The 27,813-nt window shown below is 36.0% G+C and overlaps 1 protein-coding gene across 5 annotated transcripts in view; it reads right to left on the minus strand.

The window, feature by feature from the left end:
* Nucleotides 1–27,813, minus strand: part of Tbc1d5 (TBC1 domain family member 5) — a 434,903-nt gene that overhangs the window by 260,015 nt on the left and 147,075 nt on the right. For all 5 annotated transcript variants that reach the window (XM_060369652.1, XM_060369648.1, XM_060369651.1 and 2 more), the window contains one exon: nt 3,817–3,886. In XM_060369652.1, the coding sequence (XP_060225635.1) occupies nt 3,817–3,886 (70 nt within the window). The remainder of the gene's footprint in view (nt 1–3,816; nt 3,887–27,813) is intronic.

Below are 27,813 nucleotides of genomic sequence, written 5' to 3' on the forward strand. Positions count from 1 at the left end.
CAGAGGCAGGAAGTGCACTGGGATTCAGTGTCAGCCTGGTTTACACAGAGTTCAAAGAAATCCAGGAAAACATAGAGAGACTCAGCTTCAAATAAGACCACGAAAAAAAAAGAAGTTGTTTTCCCATTGTCTAAGCAAGATCAAAAGCCTGAAGATGATGACAATGCTGAAAATGTTAGTCATTGGAACACAAGAACAATATTCAGCATTTACTCCTTGGCACTCCTCATATCAACTACATTACCCTCATTTAAAAGTGTGCTAGAGGGTAAGACTTTTCCAAAGTCATCATGCATATGCAATCATTATTTCACCCAAAATACAATATTTAGATATTTGTTAAAGTAAACCAAAAAACTTCACAAACGAACCCTCGAAACTTGGCAATTTAATCCTACAATAATGCAATAACAAAAAGGTTAATTATAACTCATCCTGTTGTGTCAGGCCTGGAATTTGAGCTATGGAAGTCTGAAGAAGGACCATCACAAGTTCAAGGTCAGCTTGAGTAAGATAATGAGAACTTGTCTCAAAATAAAAAGTAAAAAGTGTGCTGAAAATATAGGTTAGTTTAGAGTATCTGTCTAGGCTGTGCAAGCCTTGAGTAAAAAAAACAAATACTAAAAAAATTAAGGTACCCAATATTAGACTGAACAATAAAAGGGAACACGTGTTCACTGATAAAAATTAAAGGAAAGTTGTTATCAGTTGACATGGGTGATAATAAAAAATAAATCCATGGCTTTGCAATACAGTCTTCTAGAAGCTTTCATTTTATACTTTTTCTCAGTCCTTTCAAAACTTGTGACAAGAGGCATGTTAGAAATTACATAGCCATTTTACACCTGAATTATCCTAGATACCAACATGAGAATGCTTGCAGTAGGCCTAAGGTATCGATTGTCTTGACGATAACAATGAAGATTTCTAGTCAAGTATGGCATGCCTTTAATACTAGCAGAAGGAGAAGGAGGCAGGTCTCTGTGTCAAAGCCAGCCTGGTCTACATAGTGAGTTCAAGGCCAGTCAGGTCTATGTAGAAAGAGCCTATCTCAAAACAAACAAACAAACAAACAAACAAAAGATATAACAAGAACAAAAAAAAAAGATTTCTGAGGTAGTTTAGAGAAGATAAAATTGTTATTGTTTTGAAAACCTAAAGATATACATTTTTCTGATAAACTTTCAAGTAGGTTAAAAAGAGCTATAATGATAACAAAAAATTCACATTTCAAAAGTAAATTTTAGTGAAGATTCTGCTATTACTGTAGCAGAGATTCTGAAAGAATTTCAGGTTTTAGTTAGTTAAAATCAATATGGAAATAAACCCTAGAGCTGTGTTTCAATGAATTCTACATTTAACCTAAATGTCAAATTCAAAAATAAGCTAATTACATGTAAGAGTTATTGCCTACAGGGTAAAAAGAAATCCTAATTTCACACCTTAAATACTATAATACCATTTAATAGCAGGATTTGCCTGCCAAGTATCAAAAACCTACTTTCATATACTATATTACTTGATCCTTTACCTTGTATTTTTAAATTAAAATAAATTAATGTCTTCATATTATAACAATGGCAGGCACTAATTAAAAGTATTTAGTTAATAAAAGTATACACTTTGCAATAAATTGCAATAATAGCTCATTTTCAAAATAAAATTATCATTCAGTGAGATATTTTAAACTCTGAACTAGTCAAGGACGGAATTAACTATAAAGCAAAACTACACATGGTACATACTTACTTATAAGTGGGTACTAGAACTACAAGATAGGATAAACACACTAAAATCTGTACCCCTAAAGAAGATAAACAAGAAAGAGGACCAGGGGTAAGATGATCAATCCTCACTTAGAAAGACAAAGGGGATGGACACTGGAAGTAGGAGAAAACAAGGAACAGGACAGGAGCCTACCATAGAGGGCCTCTGAAAGACTCTACCTAGCAGTGTATCAAAGTAGATGCTGAGACTCATAACCAAACCTTCAGCAGACTGCAGGGAATCATATGAAAGAAAGGGGAGTTGGTATGACCCGGAGAGGACAGGAGCCCCACAAAGACCAAATATATCAGGGCACAGGGATCTTTTATGAGACTGTTTCTCCTACCAAGGACCATGTATGGAAATAACCTAGAACCCCTGCTCGGATGTAGCCCATGGTAGCTCAGAATCCAAGTGGGTACCCTAGTAAGCGGAACAGGGACTATTTCTGACATGAACTCAATGGCTGGCTCTTTGATCACCCCTTCCCTCCTCCTGAGGGAGGAGCGGCCTTGCTAGGCCACAGAGGAGGACATGGCAGCCAGTCCTGAGGATACTTGATAAGCTAGGGTCAGATGGAAGAGGAGGAGGTTCTCCCTTATCAGTGGACTTGGAAAGGGGAAGGGAGAAGAGGGAAGGAGGAAGGTGGGATTAGGAGGGAATGAGGGATGAAGCTATGGCTGGGATACAAAGTGAATACCCTGTGAATAATATAAAAAAAATAAAAATTATTAAAAAATACTATTCTCAAATTAAAACATCCTTTTTACCATACTGAGATAAAATGTGAATGTAATTATAACACTTAAAAATAAAATATACATGAATAAGAAAACGACTAGCCTTTTCAATATATTTTTTCACTTGTTTTTATTTAAGTTTTACTTAAAAATTTATATCATAACCATTGACTTCACATATATGAACACTCCTCAGTTATATGCCAAATTGTGGGTAATTAATTTTCTTTTATAATCATCTTTGGTGGTTATTTTGATCAGCTGTGACATTTGTCCAATTAGGGATTTTTATCTGTTACTTAGTTCCAGGTTTACGTTATACTTTAAGACTAAAGGTAGGATTTGGAAAACTGCAGCATTTAAAGGTTGTATGAGTACAATAAAAATACAATGACAATATATAAGCTTTACAGCTGAAATAATGTCTCTACAATATCATGGAAACAAAAGCCTTTTGCACTATTTGTATCATTGGTATAATTATACAACTGACAACTGAGTGATAACTTATGCAAACCCAAACTACTATAAAATGAGAATGTCAAATATTTAAATTACCATACCACTTCAGGAATTCATAAACAGACTGCAATAACAGTAGTATTCCTGACATTCCTACAAGTGCCTCCTGTATGCAGGACCTTAGCTAAGTGTGCCTGGAACCTGAAGAAATAAATGATGTATTTCTAATGAAGGAAATGGAGTACAAACACAAATAAAGACATTAAAAGGTCACAGAGTAAATTCGGTATCTTTCTATGAAAGTTCAGTGTGGAAGTGTGTTGCATGTACTTCTGTGCATGTTCCAAAGAATTGGTACACACTATTAGAAGGTCTGAAATAATCATCAGGTAATTATTTATATCAATTGAAGCTTGTCTTCATTTAACTGATTGGCACTTATAATGCTTAAATATACTAGTACTAAATTTGCATAGGTTTTCCTACAGTGAATAAACAGAATTTAAACATTCTGGTTCATTATACAAATTTTCAAATACTACTATTCAGTCTTTCTTTTTCTTTGGCTTTCACGCAACATAGCAAAATTTAATAAATATTTACTTAGTCAAAATCTAAGTCACAACAAAACCATTAACAAGACAAAAAAAGAAAGTATGTATTTCAGAATTCAGACTGTTATATCTGTGTTATCAATATTACAGACTGTCATGTACTACAATGTCCTTTATATATATGATATTTTAAGGTATGGTTGTAAGTTCTTGCTATTCTAAGACCATAATCTGTAACAGTATGTGTCTTTTGTTATCTTGTACAACTGTGTGTGCATGTAAGTATCACTTACGTATAGGAATTAAAGGTCCCTTCAGAGTCTAAGGTAGAATTTGCTCTTCTTCCATTTTGACTTGAATCTCCTAGAGACAAAAACAGAAACACTGAAATAACAGAAATTGTACAACTGAGTATTTCAGGTTAAAAAAAAAATCACTGTGTAACATAGTGTCATAATAAAAAAAATTTCAAAACAACAGACATATATCATTCCCTTTCCTATCTTCTCAATTTATCTTTTGTACTCAGAACTTCTAAGTTAAAAACTCACATGGAGGTGAACATACAACCCAATACCAAAATTCCTAATTTGCTAACAGGAAAAGTAAAGGATAATTTTTCTTTTATGAACCACAGAAGCAGAGAACCTTGTAAACTATTTAATTACATGTTAATAATTATGCACAAAGGCAATCTTTTGTTAGAGAACAGATCTCCTTTTCTAACCAGTACTACAGCCAAAAGAGCTAGTAGAGAACAAAGCTAAAATCTGTTCCAGGATCTAGCAATCTAAGCAGACAAGTAAAGGAAGATACAGAAAGGGGAGTTGGTGATCAAGAATACACTTTAAGGAACCTTCCAATATATCTTAAAATCTCTTCCATTTTTCCCATTAATATTTGCTTAACTGTTTAATGTTATGTTTTGAACTGCTAAAAACATTAGCAATACAAAACACAGAAAGAAATTTAACCAAAAGACATGTGTTTTCTGTAACAAAATTGTTTTCCCTTAAAAAATAAGAATATTCATGAAATCAAATTTAGAATAAATAAAAATATATCAGGTTCAATATTATAGAAGAAAATTTTAAACTATTTTTAAAGCTAAGTAAAAAATTCTTATAGTTGGAAGTTTGGTAGCCAAAGTGCTTCCTTTCAACAGGGGGTTAAAAAAAAAAAAAGAAGTTTGGTAGTTTACTTCATTTTATATATATATATATATATATATATATATATATATATATATATATATAACATATATATATATTTTAAAATACAGTTTTTTCCGGGAAATGGTGGCATTTGCCTTTAATCCCAACACTTTGAAGGCAGAGGCAGGCAGATCTCTGTGGGTTTGAGGTCTACAAAGTGAGTTCCAGGACAGATAAAAAAAAAAAAAAAGTCTGGAAAAAATATATCTACAGTTTTTATTAGGCAGTACACGATTAAATGTATCATTTCTTATACAAAGTATATTAGGACCAGTATATAATTAAATTTTATACTTCTAATCCTTTCAAATCATTTTCTATTTAAAATCATAATAATTTAATAACTTGCCCATTACGACTTATAATTCTGACTTATAATGAAATATATAAGGTTCTACAATAGACCTGGTCACATAAAATTGTAAAGATTACAGTTTTAAAATAAAATCAATTTAGATTTTGTATATAAGAATAAGGTACTTTGATTGCATAATTATGCAGCTCATTAAGTGGCTACTGAAAACTGAAGTGTGTATGGCAACCTTGTGTTGTTTAACATCAGAGTACTAATTCTACCTGAGACCTTGGCAGGTATGACAAGCATATTCCAATGTTAAGAAATAGACTCAGTTCTCTTGCTGAACTGATTTTTTTTCTCTTCAAAGTATATTTTTTTGGGTATATTTCTTCAAAGTATATTTTTGATAACTTGGTGGTCTATTTAAAACACAGTGATTTCAGCATTCAAAAAAAATGATACATTATATTTTTAAAAATGAAAGATTATGATAGTTGTATGTGTGCTAATTCTTTGAATACATGGATAGGAATAAACATAGAAACTTTTATTTCCATTACAAATTAATTGAATTATCCTAATCTAAAATGATAGAAGAAACAGTATCTCAGATCACTGAACAGAAATCTCCTGTAGCACATGGTCTTCAACAGCTTGCAGACACTTCCTGTGTGAAATTCCACAATCACTACAGAACAAGTATTATGTTATACACTGAAAGTCAGTCTTCTTTCCCCTTAAAATTAAAGATTATGATTATTTAAACGAATAAATATTGCCTACTAAATTCCTGTTCATTTAAGCTGGATTTTATAAAATCAAATATACAGAAATGATTCAAATACAAGCTGTGGGGCTTTCGTTTGTTTTGTCTGTTGTTTTTGTCTGTTGAGCTTTGGCTGGCTTGGAACTGGCTATGCAGATGAGGCTCCTTCCTATGCAAGGTTTAAAAGCCTACTACAACACAACACCTTGCCTCTCTCTTTTTGTTCAACAGCCAAATTTTATCATAAGATGTTGCAAAGATTTTGCATATTTTCTATAATATGTAATTGTCACCAGTGAAAATACCACATTAACTGTAACTCCAAGGTACAAATGATTGTAATAGAGAAACAAAAAGCAGATTTTCTCTCTCAAAAACATACTAAATAAAGTATGGAATTGTTTCACTAGCAATATTTAAGAAAATTTTGTTTGTTATATGGGTAAAAGGCAATGACATTTTGAAGTGGGAAAAACTGCTTTATCCTTTCAATCCTATAGATGAAATTAATTATAGCAAATGCTTATGAAAACATCTGTTCCTTACAGTTATAAATTCACAATTTTAGTATAGATGCTTTAGATTCTTATTTTGGAGGAAACAACTTTTTCAAAAGTTTACCAAAAAAAAGTCAAAGTTTGTAATTCTAGAAACTGGAATATTCAATAGGCTAAGTCCTGTATGAATTTTTATTTATAAGAAACCTTATGTATGTCTTATGTTACGTCTTGTCTTATGTTATGTTTTATGGAGGGGCTCACAACTGATAACCAGGAGAAATAACAGACAACAGAAAGCTTATGATACATTTAATATGTGACATGCTGAAAGCACATTTATAGGATAACAAAACACCAAAAAAAAAAAAAAACAAGCAAATGTTATTCTATTACTGATGCTAATCTGCTTTTAAATGTAGCAAAATAAGTTTTAATTTTAAAAGAGAAAGAAATAAATGCAATGACAACATAATCTTGGAACACGTGTGTAGTGTTCCCCCGAGATAACAACAGAGGGTGCAAGAGAGTTTAATATGATGTTCTAGTTGTTATAAATTTTGGAACCAATTTGTCAGATAACCAGCAATAAATGAAAGACTATACAGACTGACTTCCAATCATACACACACACACACACACACACACACACAAACACTTAAATTTACAAAAGGTCTTTTAGTGTTCATATGACAAATACTGCATTGTGTTTTAGGATAATAAATTTCCTTTTGTTTGAAAAGTAATTAAGTAACAATGTAAACAATTTTTAGGATACAATTTTTATTTTAAAGGTATTTCAAAACCTAGTGTACAAAGTGATCTGGATATTTTAACTCAGATTATATAATATAAATATGTATATAAACTGTGCAATTATACACTATACCCATTCGATGCTTTATGATAATTTACAACATATAATAGTTTACGCACCTCACCAATTCTTGTGCTACAAATGTGTGAAATTTATATATTATTGGATTGTTATTAATTAGCAAGCAACTTTGTAAAATGACTTTATAACACAATTAAAATAGTTTGGCTGGATCATCTCTTGTCACCAAATGAAGCTTTCAGTGCTGAGATTGGGTTACATCTAACTGAGTTGTTGACCAATGGGACCCCATGGGAATTCACAAACAATGCAGGCTGTTAACAAGGCAAAAGGTTGCCCTGCACAAACTGACAGAGAGGCTATATAGCGAAGACAACACCAGCGCAATGCATAAACATGAAGAAGTAGATCGTCGCCTGCACTCCCACACTCTAGCATCTTTGATACAGGAAGACATTCTGCACACTCCCAGAAGAGAAATGCAAACACCGATCCAGCCACAAACCCTTTGATTCACCATGAGATCCTGCTTGCAAGATAAAATGGTAGCACAAAGCATGTGGGACTAACAAACTATTATCTGACTTGACTTAAGGCCCACTACATGAGATGGAACCCATGCCAGATATTGCATAGGTGACCAAGAACCAGGGACCAAGGGTAAAAGCAAATATTACTGGTATAAAAAAATGTAGCAATAAATGACTCCTAATGACATTCAGCTATGCTCATAGCTCAATACCTTGCTCAACCATCAACAGAGATACTTCCTCCTACAGCAGATGGGAACAAATACAGAGACCCACAGCCAGACATTACGCAGAGTGAGAGACCTTGAAACACTCAGCCGTAAATGGGATGTCTCTATGAAATCCCTCAGAAAAGAAGGCAAAACAAGCCTAAGAACCAGAGGGGATGGAGGCCACCAAGAAAACAAGGCCCTCTAAATCAACATGATCAAAGCTCATATGAACTCAGAGACTGAAGCATGGCCTCATGGTTCTATACCAGTCCGCTGCATGCATATTACTGCTTCCAGTTTAGTGTTTCTGTGTGATTCCAGAGTGTGGATACAATTGGGTTTCTGATTCTTGTGTCTTCTCCTGGGGCTCTTTTCCTTCCATTTGTTTGTCTTGAACAAATCCAATGTAATAGTTTTTGTCTTATGTTATGTTTTATTTTGTTATATTTCACTATTATCTCTTAGAAGCCTGTTTTTTGTTATTGTAGTATTGTTTTTTTCTTTTCCTATTCAAAAATAGAAAGGGAGCAGATCCAGATGGAAGGGGAGGTACGGAGGAAGAACTAGGAAGAATAAAAGGAGAAAAATTATAATCAGGATATACTATATGAGAAAATAATCTCTTTTCAATAAGGGGCAATTTTTTTTTAAATAGAAAAAATTTTTTTTAAATGTAGTTTGGCTCATTTGAAGGAAAAAAATGTTACTTTGTGTTGGCTAAAGTGAAGACACAAATCTCAAGTATTTTCAAATAATTTCTAACATATATGTATCTAAGTTATTATGACAAAAATACTGTAACTGTAACTTAAATTTCAAATAGCTGAGTAGACTCAAGATATGCTTTTTGTTTTAATGACATTCATACTGAGATAATGATATTTATTGGTTTGATCCATGAACTGCTGAAATCATGCTAAGGGAAGGTTTAAATAAGTCTCTATAGGATTTTTCATGCATAAACATCTGCCTGCTTCAAGAAGAAGCAGAAAATTCAAGCTAGGTTAAGTTAAAAACAGCTAGAAAAACACTATAAATAAGGGTAGTTACTCAAATGTGCCTTTAGTTTACATCTGAAAGCACTGAATTTGAAAGTATCACATCATGCTAAATATGAATATTGAAAAACATTGCACAGTAAAGATGGGCTCAGTCCAGTTAAAGGATTACTGACATTTTATGATTTTTATGATAGTGTGTTAGGGAGGAGCTTTGATTTAAACTAAGATAAATGTTTTTTTAAAAAGCATAATTAGTACTACAAATCTTTACTACAAATCAAATTCACTGGAAACTTCATGTTCAATTAAAAAATTTATAAATCTATCAAAATTCCAAAAAAGTATGAGCAGAGGTATGCAGATCTTTTAAAATATATTTTCTACTAAGAAATTGCTACTTTAAAAAAAGAGTTTAGTAAAATTCTAAATCCATACCTACTTGTATTTACCATTTTACGATAATTCATAATTATTTATTAATTAGAATGTCTTATTAAACCGAACAATAATTTTAAATAAAATTATATTTTTAAACATATGATGAACTAATGACCAAATCGAACTATTCTTACACACCAGGAAAGATGTCAAATTACTTACTTTTTTATTTTATACAGTGTAAAAAAAATAGCTATGTAGATAAATTACAAGTAGGCCCTAATTAATAAATACATTTTCTAATTCAAGCTTGCATTCATGTACCTGGATTATGTGATAGTTTTTCTAGGATTTTTAAATTCTGCAGACAGGCTCTTGTTGAGCACTTCTTGAACTGGTATTACAGAAAACAGAAAGCAGGGGCCACATTACAGCTCAGAGAGCAGAGTAAGTTGGCAGCTTCAGCCATGTGGCTCTGGCTTTAGAGTCAAGGATAGAAAAAAGGGGTTGTAGAATCTCTCAGCCCTCAGGAGAGGTGCTGAAGTCAGGCATGTGTCACGGGCATCCCTGCGAGGCCACTGTGTGAAGCTATGAAAGCCAAGAGTGGACTTCATTGGAAAACTAAACATGTTGCAGGTTCCAAAGTCACAGGAAAACTGCTAAGGGAAGCTGCTTTCAGGCACTGGAGCCAACCCAAGAGAGGGGCATGTTTGCAGTCAACAAACATGAAAGGAGCCGAAGACCTGAAAAGTGCTTTGACATCAGAAATGGAGATTCAGGTTTGGAATTTGCCCAGTTTGCTGGCTTTCAGTCTTGCTTTACTCCAGGATTTCCTTACTATGCTCCCTTTTCTTCCATTTGGATAGGTAAAAAATATATTTAAAGGCTGTGATCTGCTTTTTTATTTTATTTTTACAGAGGATACAACTAAGAGATTTCCTTGAGTATCAGAAGAGACTGTGAACTTTGGACTTTTACAACAGTGTTGAGACTGCATAGTCTATGGAGACTTTTGAAGTTGGACTGAATGCATATTTGCATTATCATAGGGTCATAAGCTATGTTGGTCAGGGAGTAGAATGTGGTAGTTTGAATTAGGATGGCCCCCCACAGACTATATATTTGAATGCTTAATCAGCAGGGAGTTCACTATTAGGAGGTGTGGCCTTGGTGGAAGAGGTGTGCCACTGGAGGTGGGCTTTGAGGTTTCTAATGCTAAACCAGGCCCAGTGTCTGCCTGTCTGTCTCTGTGTTTTTCTCCCTCCTCTCTGCTAATTCAGATGTAGAACTCTTAGCCACTTCTCCAGCACAGTGTCTACCAGTGTGCTGCCATGCTCCCCACCATGACCACAATGAACCAAACCTCTGAAACTGTAAGCCAGCCCCAATTAAATGGTTTCCACTAAAAGAGTTGCTGTGATCATGGTGTCTTTTGCAGCAATAGAACACTTACTGAGACAGTGAATATCATGTTAAGAAATTGGTTCTTTAACATAAATAAATACCAAGGCACTAATGGAAGGGTTTTAAGTATTAGGAGAATATAATAAAATCTTTGGTTTTTAAATAAAAACTGACCTTAGCTTAATTTGTAGATGAGGGAGACTAAATAAACACTGAGATACATCCATCAATATTGAGAATAAAATTAGCATCTGTAAGGTATGGCAACTGAATACCTTGAAAGCTTTACTATTTAAATCACAGTTGAATTTTTATTAACTGATTTGATTAATATCTAATTTTGTTTTGTTTTTTGAGACTATGTCTTAATATGCTTTAGCTGTCCTGGAACTCACTACTGTAGACCAGGCTAGCATCAACCTCAAGAGTTTCACATGCCTCCTCATGTGTCACCACACCCAACTATATCTGAAAAGTTACTTATTTTCTAATAGGTAATAAGTAAATAGTTCCATTTGGGGAATTGGGAGTAATTTCATGAAGAAAACACAATTAACTAGAGCGATAGGTAGAAACACTCGAAGAAAAAATCCATTAATAATATAATAAAAATTATTACAAGAGCTATAAAGAAAATGTAGCACGATAAAGTAAAACTCAGTGCCTGGCAGGGGCAGGGAGTATGGAGGGTCACTGGGAACACTATAAAAATTAGTATTTAATTGAAACAAAAAGAAAAAAAATAAGGACTGAGAGAGAGAGCAAGTGATCTATATTTCACTTGAATATCTAGGACAAAAACAACTACATAAGAAAGATTTACCACAGAAAGCAGCACTTTGAAAGGAAAATAAGGCATGAGCTATGGGAGAGTAAAGGAAGAGTGAATACTGAGAATGGTAAAAGTAAAGGGTTTGGGTGGGAATAAAGGTAAGGAAGTTGGGGGAAAAAAAGGATAGAGGGATGGGTTAACCAAAACTAAAGACGTATTAAAAGCCTTATTGAAACCCATTACTTTGTAAGCTAATTCAAAAATAACATTTTTCTTTAAGATGCATATTGAATCATTCATATTGAATGAATGTATTCTTTGCATGTATGTAATGGTCCCATCAGATATAGGTCACTAAAAATCCAAGTGTCAAGAATAAGATAGTTCTCTCCTATGTGTTGTTGGTCAGAGTTCTATCAGATTACCTCAATACAGGCCTTTCCTACTGTGACAGGACAAGACAGTGCACAGGGTCCTCTATCTTGTATTCTTGCTGAGTCCTTTTCAGATTTAACTACAATTTGATCTTCCTGATAGAGAATCCAGTGGAAAATTATCCAAATGATTCTAGAAAACCAAGGTCAAGATGCCCAAGCTAATTTATCTTGGCTTCTGTTAAACTACCTACTTGAGCAGAACCTCCCCCTCAAGCTTATTGTTTATCCTAACTTCTTTTAAACTGCTTGCTTGCAGAAAACATCTGCCTATGGCTGCCAAATGAGATTTCGGATGGGTTTTGCCTTTGAAAGCCCTTTGCTCTAAATGCTTGACACTATACTTAGGTCTGGAATATCTGAGTGTACTCCCAATCGACTGGAATAGGACTTATACTTCCAAATATGGGATCGGATCATACCACCAGGATGAGCTTTCCCTAGAATTGTAGCACTATAGCAAGCAAACCACTAGATTGTCAATCAGTAATGTCTTCAGAAAACACTATTCAGAGAAAAGAGGTAAGTTGTCAGAACTGAAATAGAGTAGTCAGAACTGAAATAGTCAGGCTGTGCTTGCCTATAATCTTAATACTTGTGAAACTAAGAGAAGAGGTTCATAAATTTGTGGCCAGCCTTTTTGATGAGACCCTCTCAAACCAACAAGATGAGACTGCCTGAGCCAATACATCCAAAGTTACAAAAGCCCAAAGGTTATCAAAATGATTCATATGCATGGCCAACCCTCATTAAATAAATTGGTTCTAACCTGTGTCCCTATTTGCATTATATTTCTTTCAGACATGAAAATGTTCCACCTCAAGACTAAGGTACTAAGACAGAAAGTAGAGAACTGCAACCAGTCTAACAAAAATGAAGATATGTTCAAGAGGCACTTGATTCTCTCAATTTCACTATCAAGACTACTGAAAAAAAAGAGAGCCTCAACCAACTGGAATTTCCCCAGGAAATTTCATTTTAGGAGAAGGAAAAGGCAACAACCAGAAGAAGAGTTTTGTTTCTTGGAAGGAACTTTCTTACAGCCCCAACAACCTCTCATATCACCAAATAGGATGAGACTGAAGATCAGAGAATGGTGGGCCAGACCACAGCTTGCTTAAGTGTGAATATCCTTGGCCTTCTCCTTAAATGTGATCTTACTTCAGGACTCTGAAGATGCACTTGAAGAATTAATTTTTTTGTCCCTCTTCCCAATGTGGTCACATTAAATAAATCCCCCTTTTCTGAATTCCACATTTAATAGGGCTTTTAAAACTGACTTATTGGCTCATAACCAAACCTTCCGCAGAGTACAGGGAATCATATGAAAGAAGGGGAGTTAGTCTGATGGGGAAAGGATAGGAGTTCCACAAGGACCAAATATATCTGGGCACAGGGTCTTTTCTGAGACTGACATTCAACCAAGGACCATGTATGGATACAACCTAGAACCTCCACTCAGATGTAGCCTGTGGTAGCTCAGTAACCAATTGGTTTCCCATAGTAAGGGGAACAAGGACTATTTCTGACAGGAACTCAATGGCTGGCTCTTTGACCTCCACCCCACCCCCCAGGGGAGGAGCAGTCCTATTAGGCCACAGAGGAGGACTTTGCAGCCAGTCCTGAAGATACCTGATAAAACAGGGTCAGATGAATGAGGAGGAGGTCCTCCCCTATCAGTGGACTTGGAAAGGGGCAGGGTGGAGATGAAAGAGGGAGGGAGGGTTTGGGAGGGAATGAGGGAGCGGGGATATAGCTGGGATACAGAGTTAAGAAAATGTAACTAATAAGAAAAAAATAAAATTAATAAAAAAAACTGACTTATTGAACATGGGTGGCCAGACCACCCTTGGCACAAGTTGTGAGGCCCAAGTTCAATAAAAATATTGCATTTAAGACATTAACTATATGGAACAAAAGTTACAGGAAAAGCTGTAAAAGAAATAAGTCATATACAAAGCAGGGAGAGACTAGGAGTTAGACACACCACCTCGCTGGCAGATATGCAGGAAGAGGGGCCATGGCTGAGTAATAAAGATGGAGAAATCCAAGATGGTAGCTTCTTCACCCTCTTCACTTGAGACAAAAGCCTGAGAGCTTAAAACAAAGGCAGTCTTTTGTATCCCACCAGCAGAAGCCCCTGCTAATAGACTGGTTCAACAAGTTCAAGGCCTGATCAGGGCATGTTACACAAGAGTTCTGGGTGAATCAACAATCCTAGCTTTCTTCAAACTGATCAACCTTAAATTAGGGGAAGGAAAACTCTTCAGAGACTTTAAAAATATCCCAACTCTAGAAAAAAGACTATATTTTTTCTAGAGCTTCCTAGTCCCCTCTCTGCTTTGCAGAGGGTCTTTTTCTCTGTGTGGCTGCTGTGTTTTCTCACCCCAAGTAAACACGTTTTTTCAACTGATATTTCTCTTTGAGAATCCACTATTGTTACATATTGGGCTTGAGATTTTTTAATCTGCCTTTTAATTCTTTAGTTGGCAGAAAAAAAAAAGCAAACAACGATCAAGATCCCTAGTCTATATCAAATCTATTCTACCTGTCATGAAGGAATACTGTAGTCTCCAGAGAAAGATAAGCAGACTAAAGAGACTGTAGGAGGAAAAATAAACATGATGATAGTATTAAAGAAATCTAAAACTATCAAATACTATGAAATCAAAATGACATAAAAGAAATATACACCTTGCAGTTACAAATATGAATAGAAACTGCTCAACTAAGACTAACAGAATGGATTAGAAAACAGATAATCTTTTTGTTGCCTCTAAGAAACACATCTTACTGCCAAAGATAAATACTATTTTAGGATAATATGAAAAGCATATAATCCCCACAAATAGAACCAGAAAATAAATTTACACTGTTATTCTGACAAAACAGAACTCAAACCAACTCTTGTCAGAAGAAATAAAGAGGTATTCTGATTAAGTGGTCAATCCAGCATGAGAAAATTACAATTTCAAGTATATATGCACCAAATATAGACTCGTTTTATATTTTTACAACAAACACTACTACTTTTGAAAGTCACAGACTGATATCAAAACAGTAATACTGGGAAACTTTATTGTTGCACTTTGACTTTAGACAGATGAATTGCACTAAAAAAGAATGAAGAAATGTTGGAAATAAAAAACATCAAAGGTCAAATGAACCTAGCCAACATATATAAAACATTCTACACAAATATTATATGTATGTTTATTTGTACACTATACTCATTTCACCATGAACTCTTGTCTAAAACAGAGAATATAAAGCAAATCTCACCAAATATAGAAAAAGCAAAATTATATCCAATATATTCTATCTGATCAACATAGGATAAAGCTAGAAATCAACAGCACAAGTAACTACGAAAATTTACAATACATGGAGATTAAAGAACTATTTAATGATGACACAAATCAAGAACACTTATTATGATCAAGTTGGCTTTATTCCAGAGATGCAGGCACATTTAACATTTATAAATCAATAAATGTAGTCACCACTAGAGCAAAAAACCAAAGTCACATCACCATTTCAATTGATGGAGAAAAGGTCTTTGAAAAATATCTACTTATCCCTTCATTGTAAAGATCTTGTAATAAAAATTAGGGCTTGATAGGGCCTATTTCAATAGAATAAAAACTATCTATAGCAAACTGATAGCCAACATTATTGTAAATGGGGAGAAAAATCAAAGTATCCCTATTAAAATCAGTAACAAGACAACGGTGTCCATTTTTACCATTCCCATTCATTACAATGCTTGAAATCCTAACTAGAGCAGTAAGACAAGAAAAAGAAACAGATGAGATACAAATAGGAAGCATAGACATCTATCCATATTTACATATATTATGATTCTATACATGAGAGACCTAAGAGTCCCTGTAAGGAAACTTTTAGATCTGTTAAACACTCGCAGGAAAGTGACAGGTTAGATGTTGTGAAATTAACCTATCTGTTAGGTCTCAAACTCCAAAAGGCAGTGCTGATAGGATTTCTGACAAATAGATCAAAACTCACACTCATCTGTCCTCAGGAAGCTACAAAATTAATTTCTGTCTGTCAGAAGGAGCTACTTCCCTACTGACATGTACCAAAGCTGATACTAACTTGCAGACAGTGATTGGACTCTTCTTTCTAGCCCCCAACACCTCCTCCAGCCTGTTCTAGATCAGTGGATTTCCTTGCCCCAGGCTGCAAGCTAAAGGTTTTTCTTTATAAACCAAGAGGTTTTTTTTTCCCCCAGCTCCCACTCTGCTCTCTGCTCCAAGGGTTTTGCTTTGGTAGCTTATCGACACCCTTGCTTACAATATCCAAATTAGAAGCCTTCCCTCACAAAACAAAGAGACTTAGAAAATAATCACGGAATAGATATCATTCACAATAGCCTCAAAGGAACTATTTTATAATAAAAAATTAAGGAAGTGATGAACTCATTTACTGAAAACTTTAAAGACACTGAAGAAAAAAACTAGAGAATACACCAGAAGATGGAGAGACATCCCATGTACATGGATTGATAGGATTAATGTTGTAAAAACAGCCACTCTAATGATACATTCCAGAGGTTATTTCTCTGCTTGTTAAAGAATTAGAAGGCACAACAGGTAACATCAGAGCACTCTAAACACAACAAACAGCAACAGAGTCAACAGTGGAAGAAAGCACTTACCAAGAATAAGGAAACACACACACAACAGACACAGTGAAAAAGATCATGTGCAATGCAGGTCAGGGAGAAGAGGGTTGTAGAGATACATGATACAGGACATCGGACACACTGGAGACAATGACTAGGAAAGGCAAAAAATCCAGCACGTTCTTGAGGTCTGGGCCTTTGGTTGAGGTCAAGCAATCTCAGGCGTAAACATCCAGGAAAAAGCTACATTGCTAGTTTTTACACACACTCATCACTTGTTCCTAAACTCTCATACTTGGACTCCCTAGGACAGCTTCACCACCACTCTTCAGCACAGTCTTGCTTTGCCAAGTGCCACAGGAGTTTGTGGCCTTGGAGTCTTCACCATGGCTTTGCCATGCCAAAACACACATTCACTCACGAATTCATTCACATTCACTTGGGGCTTCTTCCTCTCCCTACAGTTACAAACTGGCTTGGCAGATTTTTATTTCCTTAGATCAGTGGTGTTGTTTTGAGATAGATACCTAGTTGCTGGGCAGATATTCTTTGTTTACTTCAGGTTATTGTTCTGTTAGTTTCTTGTGGGAGTTCTTATCAGGCGTGGGTATAAACGATCCTTTCCTTCTTGCCCTCCATACCTAATTGGGGGTTAAGGGTAGGGTTATGGGTGCATAAATACATCTACATAAAGCCTACCCATTGCAAATAATACAGACAGATGCTAGATTTCAAAAGCTATACAAGTACCCTCCAAGAACTCATGTTAAGGTGAGATGATGCTGGCTAACAAGCCATCTTCAAAAGAGCTTTTAAATACATAGTTGGATGAGACAGGTATTTTTGATACTTCAAGGTTAGTAGTTAGTGTTTCTAAGGTTGTAGGCATATTGACTTCATTGTAACTTCCTATAAATATTCTTTCAAAAATAAAAAATTTTATAGACATTAATAAGTATAGATACCATTTCTGTGTTGTACTACAATAATAAATAGGCTTAGGTTTCAGGAGAACCCCAGCTGACCCCAGCTTCACTTTTAAGTGTGTCTAGGTGTCTGTTACATACCTATCCCTAGACAGCATTCTAGCACTGAAGCTGGGCTGGTCTCAAGATGTAGTCCTTCTTTTCTTTCTTTCTCTTTTTAATTGTTTTCATGCTTCTTTTTTTTTTTTTTTTTTTTTTTTGTAGATTTATTGGGCGGGGGGACAGGGCTTTTCTGTGTAGCCCAGGCCTGAGCACCTTATATAGACCAGGTTGGGCTTGAATTCAAGAGATCTGCCTGGCTCCACCTCCCAAATGCTGGGAAAGGCATGTGTGACCATACCCAGGTACTCTTTATTTTGCCTCTAAAATTTGCTTTGTTCCTTTGCTTTTTTGGATATAGTCATATACGTACCCCTTGTAGTGTTTATTCTTTTTTTTTTTCAATGCAGTTTATTCAGGAACCTTGAACAATCATCTGACCCTGGGGAAAGCCAGCCCACAGCTTAAATAGCCTCTGGGTAGCCAACCCAGGCGTGCCACGTGGGCAATGCAGATAGGTCCACATACATGGAAGCAAGCCAGATCCTCAGCCTTAGCCAAATGTGGAATTGTTCCTGACAGAGAGCACTCACCATCGGGAAGGTGGAAGGCGGAAACCAGCTCCATCTTTAAGGCATAGCATTCTGCAGCTCTCTACCGTTCCCCCTTTCTGTTTTAGACACATCAGGCAAGAGTAGAGGTCTGATCTCTGATATTAGAAATAAATTGGGACTTTGTACCGATGTTCATTTAGGTGTCATCCACCCAAAGAGCATCAGACCCGTCTGATACCTTTTCCTCAGAGGCGGGACCTGGGGCATCAACCCGCATGCAATCAGACTTGCTCTTCTCTGCGTCGAAGTGTTTATTCTTAAATAAATTACCTTGGGGAAATTTCCCTTCCTGTTCTTATTTAGGTTGAACAAAATACACTTTCCCACAAAGGAACAGACAGAAGTCCATTAAGAAGCTCCTCATCACATAACGAATGTTCACATAACAAATTTAGTGGTCATCCTTTCATAAAACTCCCCTTTCAAGCTACCTACGATTTTTTTCCCTTAAGGAACAGCCTGGCCTTTCTATCTTTGCTGTATCTCAATGGCAGAGGTCATCAACTTAAGCAAAGTAATTAATGTGTACATATTCAACATTAATGGCATTAGAGAAATAGAAATCAAGATAACTACCAAGGAATATGTGCCAGACCCTCAGAGGGCATAGCCAAACCTTAAATATATGTGTTATCTCATGCATACAAATCTAAGAAAAATATTTAGTCTGTAAATAAGACACAATAAGATATTAATAACCAATTTGTTAATAATTTCCCAAGATAACAGTTTTATTATTTGGGAATTTCATACAACGTACCCTGATCACACTTGATTCCTAGTCTTCCCAAATCCACCCAACCTCCTTGCTGACCACCCCCCCCCAAAAAAAAAAATCAAGCCCAATTTGTTTTGGTCATGTATTCATTGCAGCATGGTCAACCTTTCAGTGGCTAGCCCTTGAAAACAAAACAAAACAAAACAAAACAAAACCAAACCCTCAGGCCTTCTCCATCCTCCTGTCAGAAGCCATCAACTGTGAAGAGCTACATTTCAACATCTTTAATTTTAAGGACCCTCTTCAATGGCTTCCTGTCTGGACTGTTCCTTTTCCTTTGGGGTTCGGGGCTCACAAAAGCCTTTAATATCTCCAATTCTTAGTTATGGGTCTGCATTCATGGATATTACTGCCTAAGAAGCTGGTGGCAACACAGATCACGGACTTGCACATGGTGTCCTGTGGCAGCACAGATGCTGGATTTCAACATGGTTTCCAGTGGCAGCTCCAATCATAGACATCAACCTGGTCCCCAGCAGCAGCATGGATTACAGTCACCAACATGGTCTCCATTGGCAGTAGGGACTATGGACATCAACACTGGCAGCAACATGGTCTCCATTAGTAGCAGGGATCATGGACATCAACATGGACTGTGGTGCTTGCTCAAATCATAAATATCAGCATGGCCTTTGTTATTTTATTAATAATTTAAGGTAGCAGCCTTTAATCCCAACTCTCAGGAGGCACAGAAGGGCAGATTTCTGAGTTTGAAGTTAGCCTGGTCTACAAAGCCTATTCCAGGAAAGACAGAGATATACACAAAAGCCCTGTGTAAAACAAACAACCAAACAACCCCAAACTAAAACTAAATATTAGTAGAACAAAATAATATGCTTTAATAGATACTGCATGGATATGAACTCTTTTGATGATGGTATAATGCCTAAGTGATGACATGATCTAAGATGACAAAGGAATGGATAATGCTACATCACACCAGGCTACTATTGACCTGCTGAATAAAAATCAGGAGGATCATCTCCTTTGCGTTATCTCAGATTGTCAAATCATGACAATGATTGCTAGCAGCTGAGCACTCTAACAGGGATTTATTATCCTCATGTCCCTCATACTTCTTTTGTACTTCATGGCAACAGTTTCTGTTAGGATCTAAGTTTTTGTTTGTTTGTTGTTTTTGTTTTTGAGACAAGGTCTATGTAGTCTTGGCTGTCCTTGAACTAGCTATGTAGATCAGACATCCACCTGCCTGTGCCCCTGAGTGCATGTGCCACCCTGTCCAGCAAGAGGTGTATTTTCTTGCAATTGAAAACCTGGTTTTGGGAACAATTATTGCTCTTATAGATTCGGTTCGCAGCACCTACAGAGCAGCTCAAAGAAATCTGTATCACCAATTCTAACGGATCTGATATTTGTTTCTGGTCCTTGTGGGCAATGTACACATAGATACTTGCAGGAAAAACACCCACACGAAAGAAAAAAGAAAACCTTTTAAATATTTATAGAAAGAACAAAGACCCAGAAATCACTAAAAGCCTCAGCAATAGTAAACATAAGAAGTATAGATATGCTAGACAGACCAAAGTTGAGAGTTCAAGATTTTATTACACTACCCACAAAGCAAAATTTAAAATTTACGAACTGTTTATTTCTGGACTATCCATTTAAATATTTTCACACCATGGTTTTTGTGGATTACTAAAACTGCAGAAAATAAAACCATAGAAAAACAATAACTACTATTTTAGGCTAATCTTGCTTTCTACCAACTAGTATATTACTAAAGAGAAATGGCATTAATGGCCCAGATGCCTTCAGTTAGTAAATCCTTTAGTTCTGCATAGCATTAATAGCTAAATCTCTGTACCAGGAAATCAAAAGCCACTTTCCTTCTTCATTACTTAAAATGAGTTGAACTTGATGAAAGGAATAAATTGTTTGCAAAGTTACCTACAGGCAATAGGTATAGATAACAAAAGTATCCCTGATAACAGACCGAAATCAGAATATCCACTTTACATTGTATTTCCACAATAGCTCATAGGCTGAATTTCAGGACAGAGGAAGGCTTAGTATCAACTATGTAAGAAAACAAAAGTGATATAAGGAGATAAAGAACTAGTGAGAAAGCCAGAGTCATCTGCTATGTCAAAGCAGCACAAATTTCCAAGGAAATTTCTGACATGTATGCACATCCATTTAAAATGGAGAAAGAAATCTCCCAAGGATTCTTATTTCATTCCATTTCTACTCTCAGATGCACAGTCATTCATTCACATTTCAACCACTTAGTTTACATGTAGGCCATCCAGCCTGAAGACAATTCAATTAATCTTACAAGTGACATGCACAAGAAAAAAAAAAACAATAACAAAAACAAAACAAAACAAAACAAAAAAAAAAAAAAGACAGATGTGGCATTAAGATTTACAAAGTTACTGAAACTTTTTAACAAGTAATATGCATCCTTCCTTAGCTACACCAGAATGAGGAATAAAGGGGTTTACATATGTTCCAATTCTAAACCTATCAATCAAACCCATGTTATTCCTTTGGGAGCTTATTTACATGCATATTTATCAGCCTCACATGCTAATTCCCTGCTGTTTTATGCCTGCAAGGCATGTTTATGAGTCATAATTGTTGATCTCATTTGATGTATTTTACTGAAGGAAGACATCATTCAGTTATGTGGCCTAATGTCAATGAGTTATGATGACCTGATCTCCTAAATACAACCCACTCTTTAATTTTTATTAGGCTGTATCACTTACTGCACAGGAACAGTTCACTAAGTAAAAGGAAATGTTTTCTATGAAGACTTCAGCTAACGGTCTCAGTTTTGATCCCCCTCACTCCTCTATATTCAATCTGAAAAGCCAACTATGTTTCTCTTCTGTCACTTACTTCCCATACCTAGACTGCATTATAGTGTTGATAATCTGCCGTTTTAATCTAACTTCACAAATCTTTCATTTCACACTGAACCATATTCCTTCATTCATTCTCTTATCACACTCCTTTCTCACATTTTATTCTCCTACTCCAATCCAGACAAGGTAATTTTTTAGGTAATCTTTGTTAATATTGCCTTAAAATACACGACAAAGCAAGCAATTTTTTTCTTTCCTTTTCCTCCTCCTCCTCCACCTCCTCTTCCTTCTCCCTTTTCTTTTTCTTTCTTCTTCTTTTTTTAAGGCATTTAAACTTTTACTTCAGACAGGTATTTCCCCAAAAGTGGGTGAAAACAGTAAATGGCAACTATTTCTGCAGCTATCCTATCCCTTCAAAAATAAACTTACTCAATGTGAACTATCTCCAATGTTTAAAACAATTACTATATGACAAGTATAGCAGATCTCAATTTAGCACTGATATTACATAAGCAGTAAAACTTTGCTACTGAGAAACAGATGTGGAATATCCCGAGTATATTTCTAAGTATAAATCTAAATTGGTATTGCAAGCAGCCATACAATAATGGGGAGATGGATACACAATCATAATGTACATGTAATAATATCACAAGTACCTTAAAAGTTTCATAATTATGTGATAAATTTGAATTAAAGTTAAGAATGATTTTTGCAACCTTAACTCTTTTATGGGAAATGGCTTATGTCCATTGCTTGACAAATCTCAGTATGAGTGACTAGCCCAGGCCTGAAATGCAGAAATTGGGTCACTGCTAGGTGCCCATATTAGTATAGTCAAAGCTATATGGCATCACTACCTAGGCAGTTAAGGAGTAGAAAAATCAGCATAATGTACATATAGAAAATTGTAATATAAGTATCATTCTTTTTTCTATACTTCTAAAACTATTATAATGAATCCAATTTTTAAATGCAATTCAAAGTACTTTAATAAAAGTTTAAACTCTAAGAATGCAATAAAATTGTGTTATCTGGTCTCATCAGGACTGGCTACAATGTCCTTCTCTGTGGCCTGGCGAGGTTGCTCCTCCCTCATGGGGAGGTGTTCAAAGAGGCAGCCACTGAGTTCATGTCAAAGACAGTCCCTGTTCCCCTTATAAGGCAATTAATTGGACACTGAGCTGCCATGGGCTCCCATATAAGTGGACTTTGAGAGGGGCATGGGAGGAGATAAAGGAGGGAGAGTGGGATTGGGAGGAAATGAGGAAGGGGGTTACAGATGGGATACAAAGCAAATAAAATATAATTAATATAAAAAATAAAAATTTAATTTAAAAAATTGTGTTATTATTAATCTCAAAGTTTTAAAAACTGACTTTAAAAATAATCATAAGATGTTTTAGAGAATAATAAGTAAACATTTGTGAATGAAACGGCCAATTTTCTCATTTCCAGGAAAAGGGAAAGATAACAAATGTTGGTACCATTTTCTATACTTTTTTAAAATAATTTTTATTAATTACACTTTATTCACTGTTTCCCCCTTGTGGTTCCCTCCCTCCTCCTGTCCCAATCCTTCCCTTCCTCCCCTCTCTGCACACATGCCCCTTCTCAAGTCCACTGATAGGGGTCTTCTTTTCCTTCCTTCTGATCCTAGTCAATTAGGTCTTATCAGGAGTGGCTGCATTGTCTTCTTCTGTGGCCTGGTAATGCTGCTCCCCCCTCAGGGGGAGGTAATTAAAGAGCAGGCCAATCAGTTCATGTCAGAGATAGTCCCTGTTCCTATAACAATGGAACCCACTTGGATACTGAACTGCCATGGGCTACATATGTGCAGGGGTCTTAGGTTATCTCCATGCATGGTCCTTGGTTGGAGTATCAGTCTCAGGAAAGACCCCTGTGCTCAGATTTTTTTGGTTCTGTTGCTCTCCTTGTGGAGTTCCTGTCTCCTCCAGGTCTTTCTATCTCCTCCTTCTTTCATAAGATTCCCTGCGCTCTGCTCAAAGTTTGGCTGTGAGCCTCAGCATCTGCATTGATAGTCTGCAGGGCAGAGCCTTTCAGAGGTCCTCTGTGTCAGGCTCCTAACTTGTTCCCTCTTTTCTCCTTCTTCTGATGTACATCCTCTTTGCCTTTCTGGAAAGGGTCTGCATGCTAACATTTTTTTAAAAATGATTTTTGAAAGTTTCCTGGATGAATATTGTGTTTACATCATTTCTTTGTCCTATTCCCCATGGCTTGCATCTTGGAACCCTGACTAGGAACAGTAATGGAATAAAGAAAGGACAGATAAGACAGTAAAGCCTGGCTTTATGACGCTTTATAAGGAGCAGCAGTTGTGTTCTGTCAATGATTCTTTTATTTAGTGATTGTAAGACACTTGATCAATAATATTGTCCCTGAGGACATAAAAACTAGAAAAGACTAATTTGTGTCATTCTTGAAGATCCCAAGTTCTTTTCTTTTTTCTCTAAATATGGAAACTAAATGTTAGTGTAAGAAACACTCGTGAAAAAAATTGCCTCTCAACTATTGTTAAAGCTAGTGGCTGTGGTGGTTTGAATAGGAAGGGCTCCTACAGACTCATGTGTTTGAATGCTTGAATATCGGGAGTGGCACTATTAGGAGGTGTGGTCTTATTGAAGGAAGTCTATCACTGTGCACAGGCTTTGAGGTCTCTACAATAGGCCCAGTGCCTCTCTGCCTGCTGTCTGCAGAACCTGATGTAGAACTCTCAACCCATTCCAGCACTATGTCTTCCTGGATGCTGCCAAACTTCCCACAAAAAAATATAAAGGACTAAATCTCTAAATTGTAAGGCAGCCCAATTAATTGTTTTCCTTTTTAAGAGTTGCTGTGGTCAGTGTCTCTTCACAGCAATAGACCCCTTTAAATAAGACTAAATATCACTCTTGTATTTATTCCTTTAAGGAAAGAGTATAAGTCTCCAGAGTACACCTGAGAAGCTAATGCCAAAGATCCTACTGCAGAAAGTATAACAACAAACTGTTTTAATGGTATTCCTTAGGCAGCAAATGAAGTCATTCTACATATAATTATTAAATACTAAACTACTTTTTGGGGGAATGTATGGCTTCTATAAGTTAAAAAAATGTTTATTAGGGGGCCTGTTACATGGTACAGCAAATAAAAGGGCTTGCCTGACGTCCAGATTTCAACCACCGAAACCTAAGTAAAAGTGAAATGAGGGAAGCAAATCCACAAAATTGTCCTCTAACCTCAACATGGACATTGGCACATGTCTACAATCCCCACTCTATCCCATCCCGATATTAATAAGTAAAATTTTAAATTGTGTTTATCTGAATTCTCAACTACAAAGGCAGTGAACCCTTATGGTTGAAGCCTAGTCTATTTTCATGGTCAAAGATGCTGTGCCATTTACTTGCTGTTGCCTCTCAAGCTTGCATTTCAAGGTTTTACATACAGAGTTTCAAAATCATTGATCTCTGGCTACACATCTCCAGAAAAAAGTAAAAAATTCTACATGGCATCACAGAATACATTAAAATGCTACAGTCCTCCTCCACGTAAGTGTCTCCCCAATATAGTTATTTTTTTACATAAATTTCTAGCTCTAAAATCAACCTAGACAGCTATTTAATGTCAAAATATGAGATTCTGAATTCATCTTTTATGTGGAAGACAGTTCTTCAATAATTAGTGTCCTAGAATCTCTATAAAAATGTTAATCACCTTCATACCCTCGGCCATACTCCAACATCTTTATCAAGAACATGTTACTCTTGCATCTTCTCCCCATTTTCACCCCTGATTATTATTATCTATGGTGTTAAAATGAAAAAAGTGAATCACATTTCCTATGAAAGTTCTAAGAGGATTCTTTAAGACACAGTGAGGTTGATTATAAAATGTGGAAGCAAAGGCAAACCAATTTTGAAAAGGAAGAGGAAAACAAAGGGAATCATAATATTTTGGGAAATATTACAAAAGACAGTTTCTTGATCATTTTATTATCACCTTCTTAAAGAATCTTTTTACACAATTATACTCATTCTTGTTTCCTATGAATGATAATTTGACACCACAAATACAATCTGTTTGGTTGGCATCTCACAATCTGTTTGGTTGGCATCTCCTTTTGCCCTCCACTCCCCCACATCATCTGGTCAATCCCACTTTCTCCCTCCAACCCTTTCCCTTTGAGAAAAGCCTACACATTCCTGGCATTCCTGAGGAATGCCCCAACACCTTCATCTGGAGCCACCAGCCCCCAAGCCCAGCAGGTGCAGATACATCATCTTCCTTCTAACATACAATCCTTAAAAACCTCACCATAATCAAGTGAGACTTCCTCTGGCCTCATCCTGAGGGTGCTGAACTCGGGAATCCAGGGGCTTCAGTTCCCAAATAAGCTTGCCCTTTTTGTACTTTTAATCTGGCTTGGATTGGCATATTTCCTTATTTCGTAGGCAGAGATAACCCATCATCAATTGTCTCCGAAGGCAATTTGTCTGTTTTTGTAAACTTAAAAGGATTCTTGTAAGTTTCATACTGATAGATAATTACAAGATTTTAAAAATCTAAACTACATAAATATATCGTAAGTTTTTTATTTTGTCTTTCCTTATTTGAAAATGAAAGTTAAACTTGGACATATTTATTAGGTATAGATAATATATATGTATGTATGTATATATAAATGCATGGTATGGTGGTGAAGTGTTATGTGTTCTCAAATGTATACCATTCTTTATAATGAAGCCTTTCAAAGATCTTAACTCTAACTTTAAAAATGCACACTAATTCTAGATCAAGTCACCTGCTGTGACTTGATATAATATCATTCTGTTTGTATCTATCTGCAGTTAAGCCTGTTATCCCATGCTTCCACACCCCTCACTTCTCCTCTGGCTACATTCTTCAACCTCTGGTTTTAACGACTCTATTGAACTACTTTGAAAACAGTATTTTTTTAGAGCATACTGTGTATCAGTATGACTAGGTGTACTTCTATTTATGTGCCTGCCTTACATGATGTGACAATATAATCTTTAGATTTTTCTTTATGAATGAATACTGGACGGTGTACACAGGCCATTTTATTTACGTATTCACCAGCACCTAAAGCAACATGGATGGAGACAAGTAGATTCCAGAGGCTCACAGGCAGCCAGACTGACCTCCACTGTAAGCTCAGGTTCAGTGGCAGATGCTCAGTAAAAGAACTAAGGCAGAAAGTAACAAAGAAAGGAACCCACTATCTATCCTGATCTCCTCATGAGAGTGAATAGGTACACCCACCAGCATATATATGAACATATTCAAATACATGACACTCAACACATACAAAACACACAAAGAGAAAATCATAATTTTCACAAAGGTAACAGTTCAAATAAGAACAACCCAAATTTTGTAAGACTGAAAAGAATATGATGCTAAAATATTTCAATTGTGTCTTTGTTGACAAATTAATCATTCATTTTTTACTTTTTTAAAATTTTTAAAATTTTTTTTATTTTACATTTTTATTCACTTTACATCCCTGTTGTAGCTCCATCCCTTCTCCCCTCCCAGTCCTACCCTTGTTCCCCTCCCCCCTTTCCCATCCTTCCCAGCTCCTCAAGCTGCATCAGGACTGAACATGTCCTTTTCTCCTGTGGCCTGGCTTTCTTCCGGAGAAAGTGAGAAAAAGCTGGCAAGTGAGTCTGTGTCCAATATAGTCCCTACTTACCTTACTAGAAGGCCCTAAGCTGCCCATCTGCTACATCTTTGTCGGGAACCTAGGTCAAATTCATGCATGGCCTTTGGTTGATGCTTTGTTCTTTTTTTTTTTTTTTTTTTAAGGATTTATTTATTATTTATTCGGTGTTCTGCCTGCATGTGTGCCTCAGGACAACAGAGGGTATCAAATTTTACTACAGATGGTTGTGAGCCACCATGTGGTTGCTGGGAATTGAACTCAGGACCTGTGGAAGAGCAGACAGTGCCCTTAAGGGCTGAGCCATCTCTCCAGCCCGATGCTTTGTTCTTAGCAAGCCCTTCTGGGCCTTGGTTTGCTGGCT

Source organism: Meriones unguiculatus, chromosome 16, assembly GCF_030254825.1.
Source record: "Meriones unguiculatus strain TT.TT164.6M chromosome 16, Bangor_MerUng_6.1, whole genome shotgun sequence".
Taxonomy (NCBI): domain Eukaryota; kingdom Metazoa; phylum Chordata; class Mammalia; order Rodentia; family Muridae; genus Meriones; species Meriones unguiculatus.